Source organism: Lithobates pipiens, unplaced genomic scaffold (assembly GCF_037356315.1).
Source record: "Lithobates pipiens isolate NorthernLeopardFrog02 unplaced genomic scaffold, aLitPip1_a1.2 Scaffold_3, whole genome shotgun sequence".
Taxonomy (NCBI): Eukaryota; Metazoa; Chordata; class Amphibia; order Anura; family Ranidae; genus Lithobates; species Lithobates pipiens.
This window is the reverse complement of record NW_027507790.1, coordinates 216,693,203-216,719,946: the sequence shown is the minus strand read 5'-3', so window position 1 is coordinate 216,719,946 and position 26,744 is coordinate 216,693,203. Positions and strand designations below refer to the sequence as shown.

Below are 26,744 nucleotides of genomic sequence, written 5' to 3'. Positions count from 1 at the left end.
ATGAATTCAACCATCACATCTAAGAAATTATAAGCTGCAATACAATGTTTGCTTTTGGGTTTAATACTGCTTTAAGGCTGTGAGAGAATAAAGCCAAACACCAGGCAGATAGATCAGATGCATATTAATGCAGATCTGTGATCAATAATACATCATTATATGTATTTATTTTGAAATTCAAGCAGTTTAAATACCTAAAGTTAACCTGGTGTCAGTTTTTTATGTTCCTCTGTGCAGCAAAGCTTAGACTGGGAGAGTAGCAACCATTACAACCAGCCACTCAATTGTGCTGCAGTGCTTATCTTCTATCAAGTAACATGCCTTTAGCGCCTGCTTTTGTAAATTTCAGCCTGTAAATGAGGGGGTGGGGCCGACCCACGTTGTGTGTCGGTGTGGCCACATGGGTGCCCCCATAGCAAGCAGCTTACTACTAGGGGCACTCAAAAATGGGGAGGATCCAAGAGCGCCAACAGGGGACCCCAGAAGAGGAGGATCAGGGCTGCTCTGTGCAAAGTATGACAAGTTTATTATGAAAAAATTGACCTTTACAAACCCTTTAAGAAATATGTCTGAGAGTGTGTGTGTGTGTGTGTGTGTGTGCGTGTGCGTGTGTGTGTGTGTGTGTATGTATATATGTATATATATATATATATATATATATATATATATATATATATATATATATATATATATATATATATATATATATATATATTTATATATTCTAAAAAAATTCCTAGCATCCAAATTATTTGAAAGTAGCACCACACACACTTAATTTTCCTTCAGGTGCTTACTTAATAAAGAAGTATGGGTTTAGAAAAAAAATAAACAATCATACTTCCCTAAATGGCTGGAATACCAATCCCAGCTGCAGCTGTTCCCCGTCTCCTCCAAGACTGAGAACTGAGCGATCAAACACAGTTGATTTCTGAGCGCTTGGTCTTCAGCCTGCAGAGGGCTGATGTCTGTCAGTCACTGGCTCTATGCTTTGCCCCTCCAGCGCTCACTGGAGCGATGGGCGCTGCAGAGTCGTTCCAGGCTTCTGGGTAGAGCCTAACTATATGGTTGTGATCTTTTCATTGCTTGGACCGGGTTTGTGATGTCACTGCACTCCTGTGATCCATGAAGTAGTATAGCCAAAAAATTTCCAGCCTTGACACAGGAAACTTGTCCACTGCTACCCATTCAGCAATATTCTATAGACTTGAGTGAGGCCTTACTCCAGTGGTATGGGTTTGTTTAGATTCAAGTCTTTGTGAAGTTGCATAGGTGTGAACAGTACCAGACTAGATTTTTGCATCCTGAGTGTAAGCATGAGGAGGCTGATGCCATCTGGAAAAGGTAAGTAGGCACCGAAGGGGGGATTTAATTTTTAAACAGAACCTGAATATTAAACATATCAGTCATATAGTATAGGAATAGTATTTGCATGTCCACTCATGGTTCTTAGGTCTATGGTCAGATTTAGAAAAGTATCTTCTATGAAGACCCCAGCACCTATGGAATGACAAAGTGAAGCAAAATACATGCGACTAAAAAGTCAAGGTGTCCAGAGCCATGTCTTCATAATTTCTTTTTCAAATTGTGTTTCTAAGCTTGTCACTAATATTTTAGAATTTGCAAGCTGTTTCAGAATGTAGCCTTAGAGCCTTCTGAAATCCATTACTGGAGGTTTTCAGAAAGCCTCTGCAGTAAGAGTTAAACCACGAGTGCTGTTTATTAGCATCAGTTGGAAGATTGGCACAATGTATGCAGTACAAATGCAGTGTTCTTTGAAAATCTCTTAGAATCGTGTATTATTTAATCATCTGAACTTCAGAAAGCTGACACCAAAGATCTGTGGTGTGTTTGCAAATCTAGGAAGGTTTTAGTTACATAAACTTGTTATGTTCCTAGCACAGAGGATTTCACTGCAAAATCCAGGGCTTAACTTTCAGGAAATCACTGGAATATTAAAAGCAGACAAGGCGCAGAACCAGGGAGCCCAAAGACTATCCTCTTATTTAACAGAAGAACGTTTTCCAAGACATTAACTTTTCATGGACAGGAATACATTTTAGTGAAGGTGAAATTGTATGCGTAGTGCAGAGAATTACGTCCTTCCTTTAAAATGAAGGTGTAAAGTTGTGTTTTATTTACCATTAAAAAAATCTATTGGGGAGAAACTTTCAGATTTTTAGAATCTCTTGAACTTTTGATGTTGGGTGTTTCTCACCTAAATCTGGCTATAGTGGTAAAATGCCACTAGGAAAGGCAGTCGAGGCCCCATGCACGAGCCTAGAATCCAGGGTGCTCCACAGAGACCTAACACAGGAAAATGTAGGCATCACATGGTACTGCGCTTCGTCACGGTTGTTTACTTTACATATATTTTATACAAAGGCAGATTTACTGTCTTACAAAGATGAGATGATTGTAAAAGCTATGTGCTATGTCACTTTTGTTCAACCAAAAACACTCATCAAACAGTTATATGCTGGAATGCATAAGGAAGAGTCATTCCTGTTGTTTGAAACATGGACTTTTAAGAAAAAGTGGCACAAGTGTTATCTGGTTGCCATGCCACATTGGTAATATAAGTTTTTTTTTTTGTGTTTGGTAGTGGTCCTAAACAGAAAAAGGGCATTAGTCATATTGTTGTTAATCGGAATTACACATCTATGCAGTGTAGTTCCACTTTAATAATTAAACCAAAACACAATTTAATTCCTTTTTAATATCCAAAGCAAACTCGCCCATCTATCCATGTCTCCATGCTTTATTCTTCTGAAAAATCACTCTGCCTTTTAACTTAGGCATTCAAACATTAGCTGAAAAAACAATCCTTCTCCTGATGACTGCTGGGATGTATGATATAATTTTGGCCTAGGCCTGAGTACCTGGGTACCTGTCACCAGCCCATCAGACTACCCGAGTATCTGTCGCCAGCCCATCGTAGTACCTGAATACCTGTCGCCAGCCCATTAGAGTACCTGAGTACCTAGCCGCAACCCATGCCTCATAGAATATACGTTGGGGCGTTAGCTTTTCAAAATTGAGGAATTTTGTGGGTAATTCCACTGTCCTGGTGCTCCAGGGCCTTCAAAATTCTGATAGGTGATTAGGAAATTTTATGTGCAATTTATGATCCTAGAACGCCTGCACGTTGAACCTCTCTATGTGGCCAGGCTGTGAAAAAGTCCCACACATTTGGTATCGCCATACTTGGGAGGAGTAGCAAAATGTATTTTGGGGTATAATTTTTGCCATGTACATTCTGTGTTACAAATATGTTCTTATAAATTGACCACTTTCTGGGGGAAAAAAACTAAAGTTTTCCAAAGACTTGTAGAAAAGAAATGAACCATTCAAAAGACTCACTCATTATGCCTCATATAATATACGTTGGGGTGTTAGATTTCCAAAATGGGGTCATTTTGTGGGTATTTCCATTGTCCCACTGCTCCAGGGCCTTCAAAAATATGATAGGTCGTTAGGAAATTTTATGTGCAGTTTATGCTCCTAAAACGCCTGATGGCGCTCCCTGCATGTTGGACCTCTCTGTGTGGCCAGGCTGTGAAAAAGTCCCACACATTTGGTATCATCATACTTGGGAGAAGTAGCAGAATGTATTTTGGGGTGTAATTTAAAGTATGCATATGTGGTGTGAGAAATCACTTATGATGAAAATTTTGTGAAAAAAATAAATAAAATAAAAATAATTTTTATATTCACAAAAATTGTGGGAAAAAATGACAACTTAAAAAACCTCACAATGCCTCTTACTAAGTACCTTGGACTGTCTACTTTCCAAAAAGGGGTAATGGGGGGGGGGGAGTATTTGTACTTTCCTAACATTTCAGGGCCTCTAAGCCCCTGTACACACGGTCGGAGATTTCCACAACCAAGTCCGTCGGATTTTGTCCGTCAGATTGTTGCATACACACGGTCGGACTAAGTTGTTGAAAAATCCGATCTTTCAGAACGTGATGATGTAATTTCGTTACAATGGGACTAGATTCAGGCTAGTAGCCAATAGCTTTGATGTAGGAATTTGATCTGAGCATGCATGGCACTTGGTCCGATCAAAATTCTCTACACATGATCGGATTACGTCCGACCGGCCCAGTTGGTCGGGAAATATTTCCAACATGTTGGAAAATTGGGTCCGGAGATTCGGACGGAATCAGTCCGATGCATACCACACACAGTCGGATTATCTGACGACACGTTCAGATAAGACGCATTCCGACGGATTCTCTGACCGTGTGTACGCGGCATAAGAGATGCCGTCAGTGCATCAGGTGTAATCAATTTTCAGTTATTTTTACCAAAGATATGTAGCAGTATAAATTTTGGACCAAATTTATGAACAAAAATTACTTATTTGCAAAATTTTATTATAGAAACAAAAAAAAAAGGGGTTTTGGTTTTTTTTTCCAAATTTTTTGCACTTTTTTCACTTATGTCCCAAAAAAAAAAAAAAAACAGTGGTGATTAAATACTACCAAAAGAAAGCTCTATTTGTGTGAGAAATTCTAAAAATCTTTTTGGTTATAGTGTTGCGTGACCGAGAAATTAGCATTCAAAGTGCGAGATCGCTGAAAGCTGATAATTGGTCTGGGAAGGATGGGTGTATAAGTGCTCTATATTTAAATGGTTAAAACAAGTAAATATGATATTGTTTCCTATCTGGCATCAGGAGTAAAAATTGTACATGTTGATTGACAGAGTGAAGTCCCACTTGATAGGAGAAGTTCATTTTTAGGGTGGAGCATGTAACATGTTCTAGCATCTGCTGATCCTCCCTCCCTGTGACAGTGAGCAAGGGATCCTCTCCATACCTGCTGTTACAATTTGGAAACAGCAAGGCCCTGCAGGGCTCCGCCCACATGGCCGCATCATTCATTTACTGTGTCCTGTGAATGAATGTAAAACAAAACCAAAGAAAATCCCCAGCTCAACTTGTCAGCCGGCCTGCAACCAACCAAATTAACCTGCCCATCAGTCTGCTTTAAAGACTGGAGTTTCGTTTGTACAACTTTGCAAATACTTGCGTAAGCCGAGACAAAGCACTCCATTATTGTCCTCAGTACTAATGCTACATTTTTGGGAGCCTCCATAGTAGAACAAGGAAAGAACCTGTGAATGAATGCCTACAAGTACCATCAGCCATTGTGACTGACAGCTTGTAGTTCTCAATGAGCTGCGTGGACACTGGTGAGTGCTCTCATGGTCCATTGATCTTTCTGCTCTCTGGTAACTGCCTACTGGTACGAGTAGACCACTATGGTACAAGTGTGCTGGAGATCTGTTGATCGTGGGTGCAATAGCTTGCAGGTTACTTATACAAAAATGGTCATTTCTTCTTTCTTTTTTTTTTTTTTTTTTTTTAACGCTGAACTTGCCTTTTAAACATATGTCTGTTATATTAGGTCTATGGCTTAAAGTCCCCCATGTTGATTATGTGACATTCCGAGGAAGGAAATGTTCCAAACATCTCATTGCAGTCAGTCAGACCTTCGCTGAAAATAACAGTTTAAAGAATGAAACATTGAATTTCAATGTATTCTATTACTTGTTAGAGGCAGTTCTAGTTCTACTTCCACTCTTTATTTAATATGGTTAAGAATACAGTTATTGGCCAAAAATACAATTATCTGCTAGTAAACAGTCTTTCTGTTGACTTTCCCTAATAGTCGAGGCCAACAAATATTTGCTCATATGTAACACTGCTCTGGAGAAAAATGCTCTTGTACCACAACTTGTATTGTTTGCCATGCAAGTTTGTTGCTGAATATTCACAATGGTTCACAATTCAGTTGCTGCGGTACAGGTGGGGCTGGGGATCGAGAAGTGTTGGGTGGCCAGGGATTGATTTTGTTAATGCAGTTGTAATACAAGTTCCTGTAAGGATGGAACATACAGATTCACAACAGCTGGAGGGCAACAGGTTTCAGGATTGGTATCCTTCCTGCTTTATCCAAAAGTCCTTTAACCCCCCACCACCCACCCATCCTCCTGCCTCCCCAAATTTTCTGTGGATGACAGTTTGTACTTTCATTTCTCCGCTTCCTTCCTGCTTAAGATTATTCTGCATATGCTTAGAATACGTGCCATCATACAATCATCCATGAGATCTGTATGAAAAATGACATTTCTCCAAACACGTCAAGCACATCCTTCTCCAGCTTTTGGTCCCTGTCTGTATGAGGCAAAAGGCAGACGAGCCTCTGAGCATTAGCCATGATCACAACATATGCCAAATGATTTATGTCATCTACAACTGCCTTTTTCAGAGTTCATTAACAAAAAGTACAAAGTCTTAATGAGATCCAGATTTCAGAAACGGAAAACCAGACGCCAAGCTGTACCAACCTCACACATTGCCAGTAACGCGTCTATCTACATCGCTATTTGTGTGATCTCTCTCTAGCTCTTTATCTCCATATGTGTTCTTTTATATTACCAGTGATTATGTAATATGTTTATATGCATACACCCTAAAGGGGGACTTCTGCTAAATAGGGCTACATTCACAATGCCTTTTTATTTTTTTGTATGTCCCTTATGTTGGGACATTTTCACGAGGACTCAAGTTACAGCATTGTAGTGCTCTGTAGGAAGCAAAAGGAGGGTTTGCTAGATACTGGGTGGTCATATGCCCCCAGTGAAACTTTTTTTTTTTTTTATAATAGCAGGGTCTTTTATGATACATGTACCAAATATGTCTTTAAAGGAAAATAGTGGGTGTATTTAGAGACCACATATTGTTCAGTCCCTCAGTCATCTTTTACAAAGTACATGTGGTATGGATGTGTTTCCTGGCATTTGCTTTTCTGCCAGTGATATTTTGAGCGGGTGTGATTTTTTTTTATTTTTATTTTTTTTCCATACCCACTAAAAACGTTACTCCATGTTTGGATTTCCTTCCTTCTCTCTGGTCATTTTATCTTCATATTGAAATGGTGGATAAACCATGAAGAATTAGGTAGGCCATAGATTATGCCATTTTTAATCACTCAATTCCCTCATCGGCACAGTCGGTGTTCAACTTTGGTACAATCAGCCAAGCCCGTAGATGTATACAGGTAACAAACAAAACTCTGGACAGCCGCACTCCGGATTAGGTGAAAAAGGAAAATGCCTTTATTTCTTCAAGTGAAAAAACTCCATATCACACGAAACATCACGGCAAAGGGAAAAAACATAGAACAAAATTACTGACGCGTTTCACGCTAAAACCAGCGCTTACTCATAGCTAGCTTTTGTTCAAAATGAAAAACAAATATATACTATACAGGTGTCAACACGTGATAGTAAAATCAAGGGTGGAAAGCAGTGACAGCTGATGAACTATCATCGTGAAGTCTCCACACATGTGTCTCCTGCACTTGATCATTAGATGACCAAGAGTGTAAGAGTGAAAAGAAAAGAGAAAGAAGGGATAAGAAAAAGGAAAAGAAAAGGGGGGAAGAAAAAAGAGGAGAAGAAAAAGAAGGAAAAGAGGGAGGAGGGGAAGAAAAAAGGGGGGGGTAAAAAAGGGGGGGAGGATGAGAGAAAATAAAAAAGAGGGGGGGAGGGGAAGGGAAGGAAAAGAAAAAGGGGAAGAAGGAGGGTGAAGGAACAGGAAAAGGGAAAGAAGAAAGAGACCCCTAGGTCTGAATCAATTGTCAATATATGTGAAAAATGGTTGAATGAAACAATATATAAATGTGTGAATGGTAGTGATGGTATTAAATAATGATGATGGTGATAGTATTAGTAAATACAACTGGTAAATGAATGTATGTAAACAGTGAGATGTGAAAAAATGATGGAAGAAATATTGATCAATTCTACTGAAATCAAAAAAGTCAGTGATGATTATTTATTTATTTATTTAAAGTGTTATAAAATACCCATAAAAAGTAATAGAAATCGACATCCATTAATCTTCACAATGCCGATTGACTGGTAGTGTTAGTGTAGACTGTATCACAGCCGTCAACTACTTGCAAAGTTGTACATACACCAACCGATCTTAACCTTTATCGGTTGTAAAAAGAAACACTAACAAATAATACATCGAATCATGATCATAAATTCATCTTGACATTTACCATTATATTTTCAAAACTAAAAAACACACATTAAATATAAAATCATTAATATTTCAAATCAAACCTGAATCATTCCCCCCCCCCCCTTTTTTTTTTCTTCCCCCTCCTCCCTCCTTTTTCCTAATTTTTCTTCTTTTTTTCCTCCCCCCCCCCCCTTTTCTTTTTTTCTTATCCCTTTTTTCTCTCTTTTCTTTTCATTCTTACACTCTTGGTCATCTAATGATCAAGTGCAGGAGACACGTGTGGAGACTTCACGATGATAGTTCATCAGCTGTCACTGCTTTCCACCTTGATTTTACTATCAGTGTTGACACCTGTATAGTATATATTTGTTTTTCATTTTGAACAAAAGCTAGCTATGAGTAAGCTCTGGTTTTAGCGTGAAACACGTCAGTTATTTTGTTCTATGTTTTTTACATTTGCTGTGATGTTCCGTGTGATATGGAGTTTTTTCACTTGAAGAAATAAAGGCATTTTCATTTTTCACCTAATCCGGAGTGTGGCTGTCCAGAGTTTTGTTTGTTACCTGTCTGGAGAGTTGGTAGCCTGCCGGTGGATTGGCCTGGATTGGTGGACTTTCGCTTTCTTTGTCAAGCCCATAGATGGTTTGAACCTCAGCCGATCCCTGCTGAACCAGCCAGGACTTAAACCATCTATAGCTAGATTTAGAATGGAGAATGGTATATTGAGGGTACATGGAAAGCCCAGTTTAGGCTAATTAGCACATGCTGCATTATTGACATTTTTATTGGTGGAGCATTGAACATTTTCTGTTTAAGAGCACTACTTGGTACTGGGATGATTTTATTGCAAATATGAATTTGTAAAGTTTACCCAAATAATATTTTGGTTTGGTTTTTAATTGTACATTCTCATGATTTTTTATATGGTCAGGATTGTAGTTTTACCACATACCACACACAGTCGGGATATCCGACAAACCGCTCCGATCGGACACATTCCAGCGGAATCTCCAACCGTGTGTACAAGGACTTCAAAGAATTTTATCCCTGCCAATGACTGGGTCTACTGTTTAGTTGGTAACGGACCTGAAACAAGCATGTAGGATAGGAGGTTAGCTTTCACACAGTATAAAAGTTATGACAATGGAGCCTGTTCCTTAAAAAATGGCAGCATCCATATCACTTAAACATTTAAGCTATAATGTCATGTTCTAGGACTTCCATCTACCCTTGCTATAAATTCTGGACCCTGCCATGTAGCATCTAGATTTAACAAACCATACCTTGGAAAACAGTGAAAGTTCCACTGGAATTTTCCATTCTATAGAACGATTACTTGTACTATTTCTTGATGTAGCATGTTCGTATATCTCCAGCATTTCCATGAGAATCATGTAACAGAAAATGTTGAGGACTCAAATCTGGTGATAATTAGCTTTTATGGACGCGTTACAACAAAGCTGTATCTTTCCGTACTTCATTGTCATTGGCCAGCGTAGTCTGGACTGACTTTGCATAGACCTCATGTAGTAGTTAGCAGTGTGAGGCCTTGTGTCAGTCATCGTAATGTGTCTGTGTTAATTATGAGCATATGTAGACAATTACTTGCCTATAACGCTCTTGTGATTCATAAACATTGTTTACACATCTATTTAATTTTGTATTTTTTTCACCTTTTTTCATTGGCCTGTATTGTGAACATTATTTTTCTTATAAATACTTATTCTCCGCTATGTGAATTCCTTACTTTTGTTAGGATAACATCGCCCCCCCCCCCCCCCCCCCCAACCAGTGGTCAAAGGCAAGTTTATTTTTCATAGTGTAAACGCAAGATGTTTTAGTTAATTTCCCTTGCTCCTGCAGGCTTCCTCCCAGCTACATTACCTATTCCCCTGAAACCTTGTAAGGTGTCTATAGCCTGATTGAAATTTGGCTGGTTCAGTGGGGACTGGATACATTTCGATCCACCTATGGACAGGCTGGTTGTACTGAAGTCGATCTATCAAGATATTTTTTGTACAATTGGTACTACCGGCATTGGCTGGCAGCAATGATCATTATATTCTGACAGCAGGGAATCCTGCTGTGAAACTGGGGAAGTCCCCCCATCAACACTGATTTGCATGATGTATGGCCTGCTTTGCCTTCACTGCTCCGTTGGGCAAAGCACACTGACGTCATCACATGCAGTGTTGTACAAGCAGCCCTGCATTGTAAGTAAGGATGCCAGGGCCCGTTCACAACCTTCAGCGTTGAAGAAAAGAGGGGAGTGCTGGTTGTCAGGAGAGCGAGGGAGAAGGTAAGTAACTGCTTTTTAATGTTACCCTAGACCAGGGATATGCAATTAGCGGACCTCCAGCTGTTGCAGCACTACAATTCCCATGAGGCATAGCAAGACTCTTAGAGCCACAAGCATGAGAGCTAGAGGCAGAGGCATGATGGGACTTGTAGTTTAGCAACAACTGGAGGTCCACTAATTGCATATCAATGCCCTACACAAAAGAAATGAGTGTTTAACCCTTGCAGTGTGGGAACCCTTCTGAAAGAGTTACTGAAATTTTCCTAATGTTCAGCTTTCAAATGGATCTACCATTGAAATTCACACTTTGCATAAATCCATAGAACGCATTGGCATAACCACATTACATTTATTATTTTGCGCGGAAGATACGTTTGGATAAAAATTCATTTTAGACAGTTGAGAAAACCTGTTTGATCACTTTTCTTCTCCCCTATTATGGTGAGCATGATACCCGCCACAGTTCTTACCCTTCCCTTGCCCCTCTGCATGAAGAGGAACATTTGAGAAGGCTGATCATTCGTGTTTATAAAACGCTGATTATGGTGTCTTAAAGGTCAGGCAGATTGCACCTTCAACCTCAATGTTAAGACATTTGAATCCCAAAGTGTTAATTTGTCAAGCAATGTACACAGGAATTGTCTGATTCTAGTAAACAGATCCTGCTCTGTGGTGTATTTTCACTAATATTTACCGCAGGTTCATTTTCTTGCTTTTGTACACTGTTGCAGAACCAAGAGATATTTCTAATTTAAATAGCTTCTCCTGGAAATGACTTGAGATGAAATTTGGCAATCACTGAGCAGATGAATAAGACATCCATTGTTACATTTTCATTCATTGAATTAAGACGTGAACAAAGAGAGAAGCGTTGGCCCAGTGCTTTGTCCCATAGTCCTCTTGTCTTGATTTGTAATGGGTCTTTTAAGAAGAAAGCAGAAGGAAGCCAGATGTTTGAGCACTGAATTCTCTTTTCTATTAAGGGCTTGCATATTTCTGCTATAGTTAAAGATATCCTAAAAACTTACTAACATATAGATAATATTTAATATAAATATATAATGAAGTGATTAAGTTAAAAAATTAATTATATGAAACTGATTTTTTTTTCTTGTGTTTAAAGTTTAGGTTAACATGAAAGCCTAAGCCATTTGTTTTCCTTTTTGTGCCTTACAAATAGCCTTTATCGCCGTTATAGCCTTTTCTATAGTGTTTTTTTCATCATGGTTTAATTACCTTTCCGCTAGGCCAATTTCTTTTATGGAGCAGAGGCGCCACTAACCCGCCCATGAGGTCTTTATTCTTCTTGTGAGCAGGGCATTGACTGCAGTAGAGCACATGTACAGTTTGAAAATCTTTTTGTTCGAGAAGTTCAGCACATAAAGTGGCAGTTAAAAACAATGAGCGTTTTCTTCAAGGTTGTACAAAATGTTGGATTTCCAGTGATAGATTATCTTTAGAGAGGAATTTCATTCCTTTCCCCATCCACAAAAAATATACACACCCAGGGAATCCAGCAGTGTTCTGTAGGGATCTCCTGCTTCACTGCTGTTCACCCAGGTTTGTCATTGAGGAGTCCACTGCAAGAACCAAGAAGAGACCGCTAGTCCCCTCATGATGTAGCACATGCTCTGTAGAGGACCGTAAAGCCTCCTGGGATGTGAAATGCAAATATCCTAGAAGGCTGTGGGTAACTAAGTTATTCTTGCCTCGCCTAGGCCAACTGTTGATTGTAGGAAAGGAAGGGTGTTGGAGTGGACTCATGGAAAGTAGGTGGTGAGGGTGAAGGTGTTCTTTAAATTCTTATAAATCTTACGTATTTAGCACCTGCTGCCAATGGTACTATGGATAGGCTTTTGTTATATAAGTACACTCCACAGGACCTCTGCGTCTCAGTATGGTAACTGTTCTGTAAATATTTGGTCACAGCACAAATCTCATTTGGCTCTGTTTTACCTGCTCACCACATTTCTAACACAGACATATTTTATAAAAATACAGCCATTAGTTCCACATATCTTGGCACATGTTGTGAAACTTTGTCCTCTGACTTCAGTAACCAGGTTTTTCCTGTCTGCTTGAAGCTTAATTTACTGTCCCGTAGCTTTGTTCATTCCCGGGGTATTATGCTGTGTTTTAGTGGCAACCTGGTTTAGTAAAGTAATGTCTATTAAAATCTTACATAAAGCATAATGAATGCAGAAACTCAATGTAAAATAGTTTCAACCATATGTGCTGCCATTTTGTAGACTTTACAAAGTATAATATTTGCTTCTTAGAAATTATTAATTTCATAGGACCCTGTCTGCGTCTTATTGATGCTAGAGCGCGTTCACCTCTTTTCATGTGTTATCGATTTCTGTTCTTTCTTCACTGGCTACATATGATTCAAAGTTCAAGCAAAACCCATGATTTCTTTGCAAATATAGCACCTTATTGCACTTTACTTTAAGTATTTAAATGACCCTTCAAAAGCCATTTTATAAGAAGGGCCAAAACTTGAAAAGTGACAGAGGTTGGGTCAAACCACAATGGCAAGTGTGGTTCAACAGTTGCAGTGTGTGTGTGTGTGTGTGTGTGTGTGTGTGTGTGTGTGTGTGTGTGTGTTTTTTTCTTATAAAATATTTTGAACAATGTAAAAGGGTAAGAACCTTGACAGTGTTAGTTTTCCCAAACAAAGTGAATATTACTTTTCCTGGACAGCTTGGTCAGAATTTGAGAAAATGTAAGACGTAATCTAAAACAAAAAACATTACATGTTGTAACCACATACATTCACCAGAATGCAAAATTTCTCACTTTATGTAGTTCTGTTGCTTCTCATGCTGCACTGTTTAAACCAAACACAGATTTCCAAAAATGAGGTGATTATTTTTCGTTTTGGGATAATGAACAGCGTCATTCATATCAATCATATATGCCCCTGGTACAACTGTATATCTCACAGTGCTGGTGTATTATATTAGATGTCACCCAGTATTATGGAACATTTCGTTCCAAACTGCATAAAGCTGTTTAAGGCATGTTGACCATCATCATTTCAGTGGAAACAATGGTTGCTATGCAGAAGAGCTGAGTCATGGAAATCGGAGCCTCATTTATTAAAGCTGAGTTCCACTCAAAAGTGGAACTTCCGCTTATCCGTCGCCCCCCCCCCAGGTGCCACATTTGGCACCTGAGGGGGGTAGGTGGGGACAGCGACCTGTTTTTGACAGGTCCCCTTCCCCACTTCCGTTGGACCTCACCACGGCAAGATACGTCAGTTGTCTGGCCCCTTCCTCCTTTCTCTGTCGCCAGATCAATTGAATTGCGCATGCACAGTAGGGCACGAGGCATGAAGCCGAAAGGCTGCACCGCCAGGTTTTCATACCTTCAATGGTGGCGGCTGACAGCCCATCCGAACAGTGGCTGCGGTGCCGACATGGTGGGCACCCTGCACAGGTAAGTGTCCATATATTAAAAGTCAGCAGCTGCAGTATTTGTAGCTGCTGACTTAAAATTTTTCGTGGGGTGGGCGGACCTCCGCTTTAAGCAAAAACTACATTTAAAGTGTGTCTGGTATGAGTGCTAGCACAGTAGGCTTTTACTATGTTTTTACTGTTAACCTTTTCGCTGTAGGAGCCATATCAGTTTAGTGTTAGGCCCCTTTCACACATGTGGACCATTCTGGCCTGCCTGTCAGTTTTTTTAGGCAGACATGGTTTTTTAGGTGACATGTCTGCTGACATTCGATCGTCTAAATTCAGATGGAAAAACTATTTTCCATCCATCTATCGGATGAAAACGGACAGGCGGATCCATTTTTCCTCTGATTCCCCCATAGCGGAGATCTGACAGGTCTGTCTCTGCACAGTGAGCAGAGACGGACCTGTCATCTGCCGGCTCAGCAGGGATCATGGCACGATCCCCCGCTGAGCAAACGGAGTTCATTAAAAACGGACATTCTGTGTGAAAGGGGCCTTACAGAGGAGGTCTGGTTGAACTATTGCTCTCACCCTGACACATGCTTTTACATTTGTATGTGGGGGGGGGGGGGGGGCTGGGCTCAAAAAATATTGTGCTTGGGTGTAACTTTCTTTCTTTTTTTGCAAAAAAAATAAAATAATTTTATTTACCCCCCTCCCCCCATCACATAGGGGATGAACAATCCTCTATGTGATGATTTTAGGTGACCGGTTCTCTTTATTGAGATGTGCAGGGTCTATAAATCCCTGCATGTCTCGCTTGTTCTCCGCTGAATGTTTTGCAATGCAGATCGCATTGCAAAACATCCTTTCTCTGCAAAGCGAGTCGGGGACACAGAGCTTGACCCGGAAGAGACTTCGCTTTCTGGGTCACAAGAAGGGTCTGTGTCCGCTCTTCTAATTCCCCTCTAACCACTGGCACCCACCATGGGGATCCCAGGCCCACTGATGGGCAAGCGTAGCCCAGTAAGCGTGGCGGGGGGAGGGGGTGACAGTACCGAGGGTGTGTCGATCTCTCTTGATCGGGAGCTGCACACTGAAGGATGTTTTTACCTTAATGCAGAGAATGCATTAAGCAGTTCCCACCCGGCATATGGGCGAATGATGCTGAGGCCAGCCTCTCATTGATCCGGGGCGGACAACAGATGACATCCTCCCGGATTGGCGTGATCTGTCACCGGCTGCAGCCACTGACTGATCACTGTACCGGGCCACTGCTGGTACCATGTGACTGATGTAACCAATCACAGCAGGTCACATGACAGTTGTAAACAGTGGATGGCTTCCTTTCAAGCCATCTATTGTGCACAATTGTGTTTCTAGCTGTGATTGGCCACAGTTAACACATGGTACAAACTAGGCCAATCACAGTCAAATTGTGCCATGTGATCAGCTGTGGCCAATCACAGCTAATCATAACAAAACTAACTGAATCGATTTCATTCAGTAAAATGCTTGTATATAGCAATGAAATTCATTGCTATAAGCAAACAATGTGAAAAAAAAAAAGAAAATACCGATCACTTCCCCAGACTAGTACAGTGTTACTATGGTAACATTATATTGTTCTGGTCAAAGTGTGTTAAGAAAAAAAAACTTTTTTTCTTTTTTTTTGTATTGTCACCAGTCAGTGTACCTGGTCACCGCCACACCATTTATATGATGACACTGCACTGGTGACAGTATGTAAAAAATAATTTCTTAATTTTCCAAAATGTTATGACGAGAAATGACAACTTCAAAAAACTTGCCATGCCCCTTACTAAATACCTTGGACTGTCTACATTCCAAAAAGGGTCCTGGTCTTTTTGGGCCTCAAGAAATGAGATAGGCCATCAGTACATCAGGATTGACCAATTTTCAGATATATACCATAGTTTGTGAACTCTCTAACTTTCCTACAGACTAAATAATATACACTAATTTGGGTTATTTTCACCAAAGAAATGTAGCGGAATACAGTTTTCCCTTAATTCATGAAGAACATTTTTATAACAGACCCAAAGTAAAATGTGTTTTTTTTTTTTCCAACATTTTTGGTCCTTTTTTTTTTGTTTAGCAAAAAATAAAAAACCCAGTGGTAATTATATACCACCAAAAGAGGGCTCTTTGTGTGAACAAAACAATACAAATGTAGTTTGGGTACAGTGTTGCATGACCGTGCAATTCATGTTACTGAGACAGAGACAGCTTGGTGTCTCATTATAGTGATATTATGCTGAGTGGTGGTTAAGCCTGCAAAGTACAACACACTCACAAACTGCCATAGTAGGAAGCAAACTGCATAGGAGCTTGAAGAATGTGAGTATGCTTTAAACGTGACCTCTCCAATGCACATTAAAACCTTGATTACCAGAAGAACCTATTATTATTTCACACTTCCCATTCTCTTCCTTTACAGTTTTATTTCATCTTGACCAAAAAAAATAAATAAGATCTCTTGGTAGCTGGATGCAACAGTTTCCTGTTAGGTCCAGTCACTACATTCTATACTGTGATAGGACCAGAATTCTTGATTCTATTCTTTGAATGAGATTTATACTAATCTAATAATTGGAGTGGGGCAAAGAATGTTACTAAGCTTTTTTTTTTTTTTATTTGGTGTTTTGCAGGTTTGGTATCCACCCCGTGGCAGGTCGTATGCCTGGTCAGCTGAACGTACTTCTGGCTGAAGCTGGTGTTCCATATGATATTGTGCTGGAGATGGAAGAGATCAATGAAGACTTCCCTGGTAAGAAGCTTACTCTACATTTTGCCTTATGTGCCTTTGTTGGCAGGAATTGTGATACCAGAATTTTCATGATGCTATAACTTGCTATAAGGTTTAAAGTCCAATTAAAATTTCCAAAAATACTCTGTTCATACAATGAACCATGGGACAGAAGCAGCCATTTGACATGCTCCCATAAGTCACAGCTATAGCTCTCCAATCAGAGAGAACCATGAGCTTTGCTATTTGGAGTCTCCTAGCTGTGACTTATTGGAAGTCGGGCTTCCTCATAGTTGGCAACTTTTTTTTTTTTTTTTTACCATTTCAGCCCCCAGAAGAATTTACCCCCTTCTGACCAGAGCACTTGCGATACGGCACTGTGTCACTTTAACTGACAATTACGCAGTCGCGCAACGTTGCACCCAAGTAAAATCCTTTTTTTCCCCCCCACAAATAGAGCTTTCTTTTGGTGGTATTTGATCACCTTTGCGGTTTTTATTATTTGTGTTAAAAAGCGACAATTTTTTTACTAGAGGTCGACCGATATATCGGCAGATATTTGGCGTTTTTTAATTAATCGACATCGGCCGATTGTGCTTTTAAAAAAGGCCAATGATATATTCAGCGCGACTTGCAAATGACTTCAGTCTGCCAAGAAAAGATCAAAAAGATACAATGTTTACACTTGAATGAATCAACTCAACTCAGTGGGTAGAGTTCTCAGTTTAACCATTTAAAGACTAAATCTTTTTTGGCACTTACAAATAAAAATCCTGTATTTTCTGCTAGAAATTCACTTAGAACCCCCAAAACGTATATATATTTTTTTAGCAGAGATCCTAGGGAATAAAATAGCGGTTGTTGCAATATTTTATGTCACACGGTATTTTTGCAGCGGTCTTTCAAACTCAATTTTTTGGGGAAAAAATACACAGATTAAAAAAAAAAAAACTGTAAAGTTAGCCCATTTTTTTTCATCCAAAAGTTTTGATTACCTGTTTTTGTGTAATATATATATAAAAAAAAAAAAAAAAATATATATATATATATATATATATATATATATATATATATATATGTTTGTTTTGTTTAATAAATGTAAGAAATTTTCTGTATCACTTAAGGCTGCTTTCACACTGGAGCGAGCAGGCGTTGACGGTAAAACGCTGCCAGTTTTAGCGGCGCTTTACCGTCATTTTAGCGGGGCACTTATAATCCAGCTAGCGGCCCAGGAAGGGGTTAAATGTGCCCGTGAAGCGCCGCTGCCAAATCGCAGTGCAGATGCTTCGGCAGCGGTGCCCATTCATTTCAATGGGCAGGAGTGGTGGAGGAGCGGGTATACACCACTCGAAAGATGCTGCTTGCAGGACTTTTTTTTAACGTCCTGCCAGCGCATCGCCTCAGTGTGAAAGCACTCGGGGCTTCCACACAGACTGCAGGGGAGCCGTTTTGCAGGCACTTTACAGGCGCTATTATAAAGCGCCTGAAAAACGCCCCAGTGGGAAAGGTGTCTAACTGTTAGATTTTATGAGATGAAGGGGAAAAAATAAATAAATAATCGGCCTAACATATCGGCCCAAAAAAATCGGCATCATATATCGGTCGTGGCGATTTCTAAATATCGGCATCGGCCAGAGAAAAACCCACATCGGTCGACCTCTATTTTTTACTTTTTGCTATAATAAATATCCCCAAAAAATGTCTTTCTTAGTTTAGGCCGATGTGTATTCTTCTACATGTTTTTGGTAAAAAAAAATAAAAAAAAATAAGCGTATATAGATTGGTTTGTGCAAAAGTTGTTATAGCATCTACAAAATAGGGGGTAGCTTTATGGCATTTTTATTATACTTTTTTTTTTATTTATTAGTAATGATGATGATCTGCGATTTTTATCTTTACTGCGAATTATGGTGGACACATCGGACACTTTTGACACTAGAAGAACTTTTGACACTATTTTGGGACCATTGTCATTTATACAGCAATTAGTGCTATAAAAATTCAACTGAACGGCAATAATGTTTCCAACTTATTTGTTGAAAAATGACCATGTTTTCTGATCTTCTTTCTAGAAACTGATCTGGTCCTTGTAATTGGTGCCAATGACACTGTTAACTCCGCTGCTCAGGAAGACCCCAATTCCATCATTGCTGGTATGCCTGTTCTGGAAGTGTGGAAGTCTAAGCAGGTATGGAACAAATTTCAAGAGGTTTCCCTAAACAAATCAAAAAATATGAAATGTTCACAATTGCGCTTCATTACTTGTATACCAACAAAAACATAATTATATACTAAAAAACTATAAGCTGTCATCAGTTAAACAGAGCACCCAAAGTATCTATATACAAATCAGGCAGAAATGCGTTTACTGCATATAGTAGTACAGTTTTTTTATGCAAACAGTCCAAACTCCTAAAAGCCCTAAAGTGCTATTTTTTTTTTTTTTTAAATATCTACCTCCATGATAAATCGCCATCCAATGCAGAAAGCATTTCTTTGTTGCAATTAGACAGGAACTCATCCTAAGCTGTTGACCCTTTACTTGAAACAAGGTTAAATAGCACTCTGTATTCTCGTGTGTGTATAGAGCCACACCTGAATATTTCTAGTCCAGGATAGAATATGTATATCAATAGTTTAATAGATTGAAAAAGGCTTTTGCACAAATTGCAATTGTTTTAATAAAATCCAATATTTGACTTGCACAGGTCTGTTTACAATTGTTTTAAAACAAGCATGCACTTTATTCCTACTGTGCTAAATTCCAGGTTAATTTTACAGGTGGAGAGTTTGATTTTAAAACCAAACTCTGTGTACTCTCCCTATAAATAGCTAATTTGGGACAGGCTGAAAACATTGATGCAGGTGCTGTCAGCGCTGTATAAACTGTATCAGCTACATACATTATATAGTGCTGTGTTCCTGCAGCAATACTGGGACTTCCCAACTGCTGCAGGAACAAAATCGAGTCAGGCTGAGCACTGCACATCCATTCACAGGAAAGTTTGTATTTCTATTAGTGAACACAAGTCATCCTCTAAATGGCTGGGATGTAGAGACAGGCAGAAGATGTCACAAACTCCTTGTCAGCCAATCAGTGGAAGCCTTGCATTCATTGATCAAATACAAGGCTTCCTGTGAATAGCTGGCTGTGCAGCCAACTAGATTTTGTTCTCTTAGTGCAGGGGTCTCCAAACTTTTCAGCAAGGGGGGCGCATTGTAGATTTTCCAAATATTTGAGGGCCAAAAAAAATAATCTGTTTTTATAAATGAATGAATACAATTTAAATAAATAAATATGAATAATGAATACACCTGTGTCCCCATAAGAGCCTTTCTGCACATCTGTGTCCCCATCAGAGCCTTTCAGCACATCTGTGTTTCCCAGTCAGAGCCTTTCTGCACATCTGTGTACCCCATCAGTCCCCCCCATTTTTGTGTCTCCCATCAGTCTCCCCCATCAGAGTCTCCCCCATATCACACGGGGCAGGGCCTTCCGATGGCGTCAACAGGTGACCCTGCTCCATGGCTATACAAGTAATGGCACACGGCGAGCCCAGCATTACAGCCGGGGAGAACATCGGAGGAAGAACAGAGGGAGAAGACAGCGGAGAGTGGAGAATGAGCAGATGAAAGAAGACAGTGGAGAGAGGAGAATCAGCGGAAGGAGAAGAACCAGGATGAAGGATGAGGATGAAGACATCGCCAGAGGGAGAAGAAATCGGAAGGAGGAAAGACACCAAAGCTGCTTTAATAAATTACCTTTTTTGTTTTTTGGTGTGAATGGGTAGGGCTACAATGTACCCCATACTCATTCACATAGGGTGGAGGGCCGGGATCTGGGGGCCCCCTTCTTAAAGGCTCCACCCACAGACCCCGACAACCACCGGCCAGAGTGGACGGAAAGAGGCCCTTGTCCCAAAGCACCCACACCTCCCAGGTTGATGGCATGTGGCCTGTTATGCTCCAGAATGGGGGAGGCTCTCTCGTCGCCCCCCCCCCTTTCCTGGTCTGCAGGGCTTGTGTGCTCGGATAAGGGTCTGGCATGGATTTTGGGGGAACCCCATGCCAATTTTCTTGGTGTGGGTGTTCCCCCCTTAAAATCCATACCAGACCAAAAGGGTCTGGAATGCTCTTTGGGTGGAGGAAGAACCACACACGATGAGGCCTTCCAGTGAGAGTGAACATGAAGTTTGGTTCTAAAGCTGCACGCCCTACCTCCACAGTCTGCCACCAGCTTAGCCAAGAAATAAATGCACAGTGCTTCTGGTTATGTGGCAACATGCAACTCTTTCTGACTTCACAAAGTTCAGTGCTTAATGCCTGTGCAGCCAGTCGTCATAGAATTCTATTACAAGGAGTTGAGATGATGGTGGAGAGTTTGCAAAGCCTTGAGCAAGTTTTCACTTGCTTAGTTTTTAATTGATAATCTTGGGCACAGTGTCGACTGGTTAGGGCTGTAGAGTATTGCAGGGAAGTTAAGTATACACAGTTTACAGTGCCTCTAGTAAAGGGATTATTTTACTTTGTCAAGTATGGGCAGAGTACAGGATGACTTGACGCAAAGTGCGATCGATAATAGTTTAGCCATATTCCTTTGTGACCATGTCTTAGTGTTAAAAGAAAAATTATGTGTTATTTACTTTTGGAAAATATGCAAAGCACTGGTATCCCCCCAGCTTATAAACTGCTCAGTATTTAGTGAACAATTTGTTTGACCTTTTTTCTTTTTTTTTCTCCTTTTTGTACAGGTTATTGTGATGAAGAGATCTTTGGGTGTCGGTTATGCTGCTGTTGACAATCCCATCTTCTACAAGCCCAACACCGCTATGCTTTTGGGAGACGCCAAGAAGACCTGTGATGCTCTGCAGTCCAAAGTGCGCGAGTCCTTCCAGTCATAGAAGCTCTTTGTAATTGCTTTTTTACAAGATCTACCAGCCAGTGTTGAACATTTTTGAAAGCAGCCCATTTTTTATTCTGATAGAACTTATTAACTTTAGTTCAAAACCGGTATATTCCCTGGCTGAAACATAATACGGGATATGGCATTATCAGTCCTTGATGCCAGTTTGCATGAGCCAAGATTGTACATGAAAGCAATTATTGTTTTATATATTTCTAATTAATTGTAGCATATGGCCTTTTCTTAACTACAAACCGTGTGTCCTACCAGGGCTAATGCAATGCATTGTGAAGTTTATAGATCAGTCTATTTTATTACCTCTTCCTGTCCTGATGGTTTTTGCCATGTGACAAAATGAAATGGTTCTACCAATAAAGTGTTCGTCACACAAGATGGTTTTGAGCGTGGTCAAACATTAGATGTGTTATTATGTGACACACAACATGCAATATAATTTGCTCTATTTTATTAAATTTTTTAAAACGACTCTTTAAATATAAAGAAGGTAATATTCAAAGTTCTAAACGCTATTTACAATACTGAACCTGGATTATTTAATATATGTGCTCAGTGTATAAGCTTTCATGCAGCTTCTCTCAGTTTATAGCCTAAAAAAATTGTATTTGACATAGTTGAATCTAAACATTACAACTCTACCAAAAAATAAATAAATCAGGAGTTTGCAATATCTAATCTGATCCTTTAAATTTGCACAATACCTGAAACATTCTGTAGGCTAGCTACATGTCAAAATGGAATATTAGCGTAGCCAATACCCTAGCCAATCCTAACAACATTACAACACCTGCAGAACTCGAGCAATCCATAGGCAGTCAAAGCAGAGCATCAAAATTGCAACAGAACTGGAACAACCAATAGCCATTCATATCAGAGCAATAGAATTCAGATGGAATCGGAGCAACATATAGCCAAGCAGGGCGATGAAATTCGAACAATCTATAGCTAGTCAGCACTGAGTCTTAGGCCGCGTACACATGGGCGGATTGTCTGCCCAACTAAGTTCGGCAGACAATCCGACAGACAGTCCGTTCAAAATTTGCATGAACGGACTTGACCACACACGATGAGCAGACAGTCCGCTGAAAGCGTGCGTGATGACGTGTACAGCACGTACGACGGGACTAGAAAAACGACGTCCTATACACTGCAATGCAACCTTCGGCCGTGTAAACCCTTTCTGAGCATGCGCCATACTTAGTCCGTCCAACTTGCCTACACACGAGCGGACTGTCCGCTGAAACCAAGTTTGGACGGACAAAGCCAAGTTTGAACGGACTGTCTTACGGAAATTCCGTAAGACTTTGTTCGTCAGACTGTCCGCTGAAAAAGTCAGCTGAAGCCCACACACGAGCGGATTGTCCGCTGAAACACTGTTCAGCGGACTAAGTTGGGCAGAAGTCCGCCCATGTGTACGCGGCCTTAGAATTTCAACAAAATTAGAGTAGCATATAGCCAATCAGATCAGAGCATTCCAATTCGGACACTATAAGAGCAACTCATAACCAGTCAGTGCACAGAATTGGAGCAGCCTATAGCCAGTCAGAGCGGAGCATTATAATTCAAATGGACTTCTAGAAATTTATAGCTGGTCAGAGAAGAGCATTATAATTCTAAAAGAACTAGAGCAACCTATATAGCTAGTCAGGGCAGAGAATTAGAATTCTCAGTAAATCAAAGCATCTTATAGCCAGTCATAGTCATAAGAAATTGACCATGACTAGACCATTTGTTTTTCAGCCTAAGCTTTAGGGTCCATGTACACAGGTAAAAGCTTTTATGCTTGCTTATTGCCCAGTGCTCTGATGTCTATTTGTGTTTATATAAATGCCCCAATCAAATATATCAGAATTTGTTATTTGGCCCAGATCAGTGTTCCGAGGGAGCAGAGATTATATATTGCCAACAGTTTGTTGCATAAAAGTGAATGGGACCTGTAGTGAATGCACCACCACCTGCCTGAGCATCAGGTGAAATGATTAGTGTGTATACATGTATTCACTCAGGAGCCTGGCCTTATTAGAAGGTCTACTGGACAAGGAAAGGTCTAACCATCTATAGCAGAGCATTACAATGCAGATAATTCATGGTTAACCTATAGCCATTGGAAGCACTAAACTTCACAGTCCCTGGAAGCTTTTGGAGCATGAATAACCTGTGGAGCATTTTACCAAGTCCCCAAAACAAATATCTGCATAATCTTAAATGTAAATCTATGGATTAGGTTAGCTTAATGTAAATAACCTTATTGTGTTTTAATGTAAAAAAAAGAAAATGCATATTTACTTTAGAATTTTAATTTGCTTTCATGCCAGACATGCACATCATGCTGAGTCAGAGCTTTAGATCGCCTTTCTTGTCATTGAGTTTGAGTATTGGTTCAGCAGCGTTACCAGGAGCTCTGTCTAACCTAGAGGTAGCCTCTAACAGTAGAAACTGCAATTCTATTTATGAAAAATAATACAATTACTGAATAAGAACAAATCAAAATATGACTGTCGTTTATTAGGAGTTTAAAACGTCTCTTGTGGAAGATATGCTGCAGTTTACCTTAAAATTTGTATTCCATCATATTCCTCCTTCGTGTGTATTTGGTGAAGTAGCATTTCACAAATGGGGAAATGAGTTACAAAAGGTTAATTTTAATAATTTATGAAGTTAGACATTTTTACAGTATATCAAATTTTGTGGCATAAAGGCTTACTTCTTATAGGGGTGTATATAATATGTATCTGGCCTTGTGATATACATGGAGATCACCATTGCTGACTTTTATTTCCAAAAAAGCTAGTTGCCTGGCTGTTATGCTAATTATCGGTCTACAGTACTTTGGTTTACTGACCCAGAACCAGTGTAAAGATAAGATGGACAGCATGCTTGTTTTCAGCTTAATTAAGCATGTAGGTCAGCATAACAGCCAGGCAAACTAGCTTTTTAGGTCCACAAAGGCAGCCACCATGTTCCTCTGACTAGTCTACTTAAAAGGGAGCAGGCTAAGACAGCATAGCCTGTGCCTTGTAGAATGTTTGTAGCAATATAAAACTGTGTAGGATTTAAATATGGAATATTCAGACATAATATAGATCAGTTCTGTCTTGTCTGCATTAATCTGGGGGCCATTCTTCTTGTTTTATTGGTTTAAGGCTAATGCATTCAAAAACAAATGTTTTGTTATATTTTATGACAGTGATGGTGAACCTTGGCACCCCAGATGTTTTGGAACTACATTTCCCATGATGCTCATGCACTCTGCAGTGTAGGTGAGCATCATGGGAAATGTAGTTCCAAAACATTTGGGGTGCCTAGGTTCGCCATCACTGTTCTATGAGATATGAACTGAAGCTGGGTCAAAAAGGGCTGAAATTATGCTTTTTTTACACCACTCTTCAAATGGCTTCTCAGGAAAAGTTTAAAATCCAGGTTTTTAAATCTTTAGATTTTTCATTGTAAAAGTAACATGATAGGAGGGTAAGGTCCCTTCTAGCCTCTTCCAGTCATTCGCAGTAATATTGCACTCTGAGAGGATCCTTTCTACTTCAGGACACGTATCGATGACTGTGGTAAACACCTACACATGTCAACCCATATCTGCTATTACACATGCTTTACTTGCTTGCTGTGGAAGTTTCTGACCAACAGGCTTGTGTTGATGGACAAATGACACTAGCTTTACGATGCATTCAGCTTGCATTTGACATCAGATTGAGATATGTTTAAGATCATTTAAAGCTCTGACAAGCGGATTTGACCAGTCGTTGATGACCTTCTGAGGGTCCAGTCCTTATAAGCTCAATAGATTGCTGGCTGTTCACAATTTTAATGCAATTAAAAAAAAATGGTTTAGAACTGCACGTAGAAAAAAACTGCAACTCTAAGGGCACTTTCACACTGGGGTTGGGGGGGGCATCGGTGGTAAATTTTCTCTATTTTTAGCGCCACTTTTAATCCGCTGGTGGGGGCGCTTTTAACCCCCCCCCCCCCCCCCCGCTAGCGGCTGAAAAAGGGTTAAAAGTGGCGCTGATTTCATTGGGCAGGGGTGCTTTAAGAGCGGTGTATACACCGCTCCTAAAGCGCATCAAAGATGCTGCTTGCAGGACTTTTTTTTTTGCGTCCTGCCAGCGCACCGCTCCAGTGTGAAAGCCCTCACACTGGAGTGACAGGAGAGGTGCTTTGTAGGCGCTAATTTAAGCGCTATAGTGCCTGTAAAGCGCCACAGTGTGAAAGTAGCCTAAAAATCAAATGGAACATGCTGATAAAATATGAAAGCTTTTTTACTCAGATTTATCAACTTCCTTGGGTTCAAGATGTTTTTCTGACCTCGAATTATGTAGGTGCTCATCGGGTGTCCTGACAGCTCCCTGGTTGCATAATTGTAAAACAGTGACTCTTTAGAATTTGCACTTAAAATTTTGAATCTCCAATGGCAGATACTTGCACACTTGACATAGTATCTAAATATAATCAAGGCTTCTATTTAAAAGTCAACACAAACTGAATTTTTTGTTATCCACTGAGGAAAACAGTCTTTTACCTTCAGGTTTTTCTGCCACTTACAGCAGGATTAAACACTGGCAAACAAAAACTTTGGCAAACCTAAGATAGCCCCTCCTACCATCATGTGTTTATTCTAGTGTCATAGGAGGATGGGTGTCTTCTATATTTCTCTGTGGAAGTCTAACCTAATATTGGCTAGCAACTTTTTTACCTTATCTTCAATGTTTTTCTTAAACCAAGACTCTTCTCTATAGCTCTAAAGTCTTCCATACGCAGCCTGTATTTCAAAGTGCTGTATCCAGGCCCCACAGGGTAAAGCCTGTAAGTGCCCTTTGGGCACTGGGTTCAGCGTAGGGCTCTTTCCAGACACTGTTTTGGTAAGTTGGCTGTGGGGGTCCAGAATGCCTTTTAAAATTCCTTGCTTCCTGCCATGTTTCATCAAGGAAGGGGTTAATGTTGTCTGAGTGCTGATGAGGAGTATTGCTACTCTGCCCCGCTTCTGCTTCTGTATCTTATTTTCCTGTGGCCTTGGGGTTTTGAAACCATCAGCCCCTGAGATTGTTTGACTGATAAGCTTGCCCCTGTGAAGTTGTAGTCCACTGCTGTTACTCCCAATTTAGGAGACCATTTTGTTTCTTATCAATGCAGTGTATGCCACCATTATAAAACTAGATGCATTAGCCTGTTTTTACCAGATCTGTTTGCCATTTCACTTGGTTTTCTAACTTTCTCTACAAAGGTTTAAAACACTCTGAAGGGCTGGGGAGGATTTTGTACAAAAAGGGGCAACTCCAACTGTGGATCTGGCA

General features: G+C 40.1%; 1 protein-coding gene across 1 annotated transcript in view; it reads left to right on the top strand.

The window, feature by feature from the left end:
- The window catches only part of NNT (nicotinamide nucleotide transhydrogenase), a 189,878-nt gene extending 168,064 nt beyond the window's left edge, over positions 1 to 21,814 (top strand). Inside the window, exons 20-22 of the mRNA XM_077462775.1 lie at positions 16,423 to 16,541; positions 18,593 to 18,708; positions 21,272 to 21,814. Of these exons, the coding sequence (XP_077318901.1) occupies positions 16,423 to 16,541; positions 18,593 to 18,708; positions 21,272 to 21,421 (385 nt within the window). The 3' untranslated portion in view covers positions 21,422 to 21,814. The remainder of the gene's footprint in view (positions 1 to 16,422; positions 16,542 to 18,592; positions 18,709 to 21,271) is intronic.
- Positions 21,815 to 26,744: the final 4,930 nt, after the last annotated feature.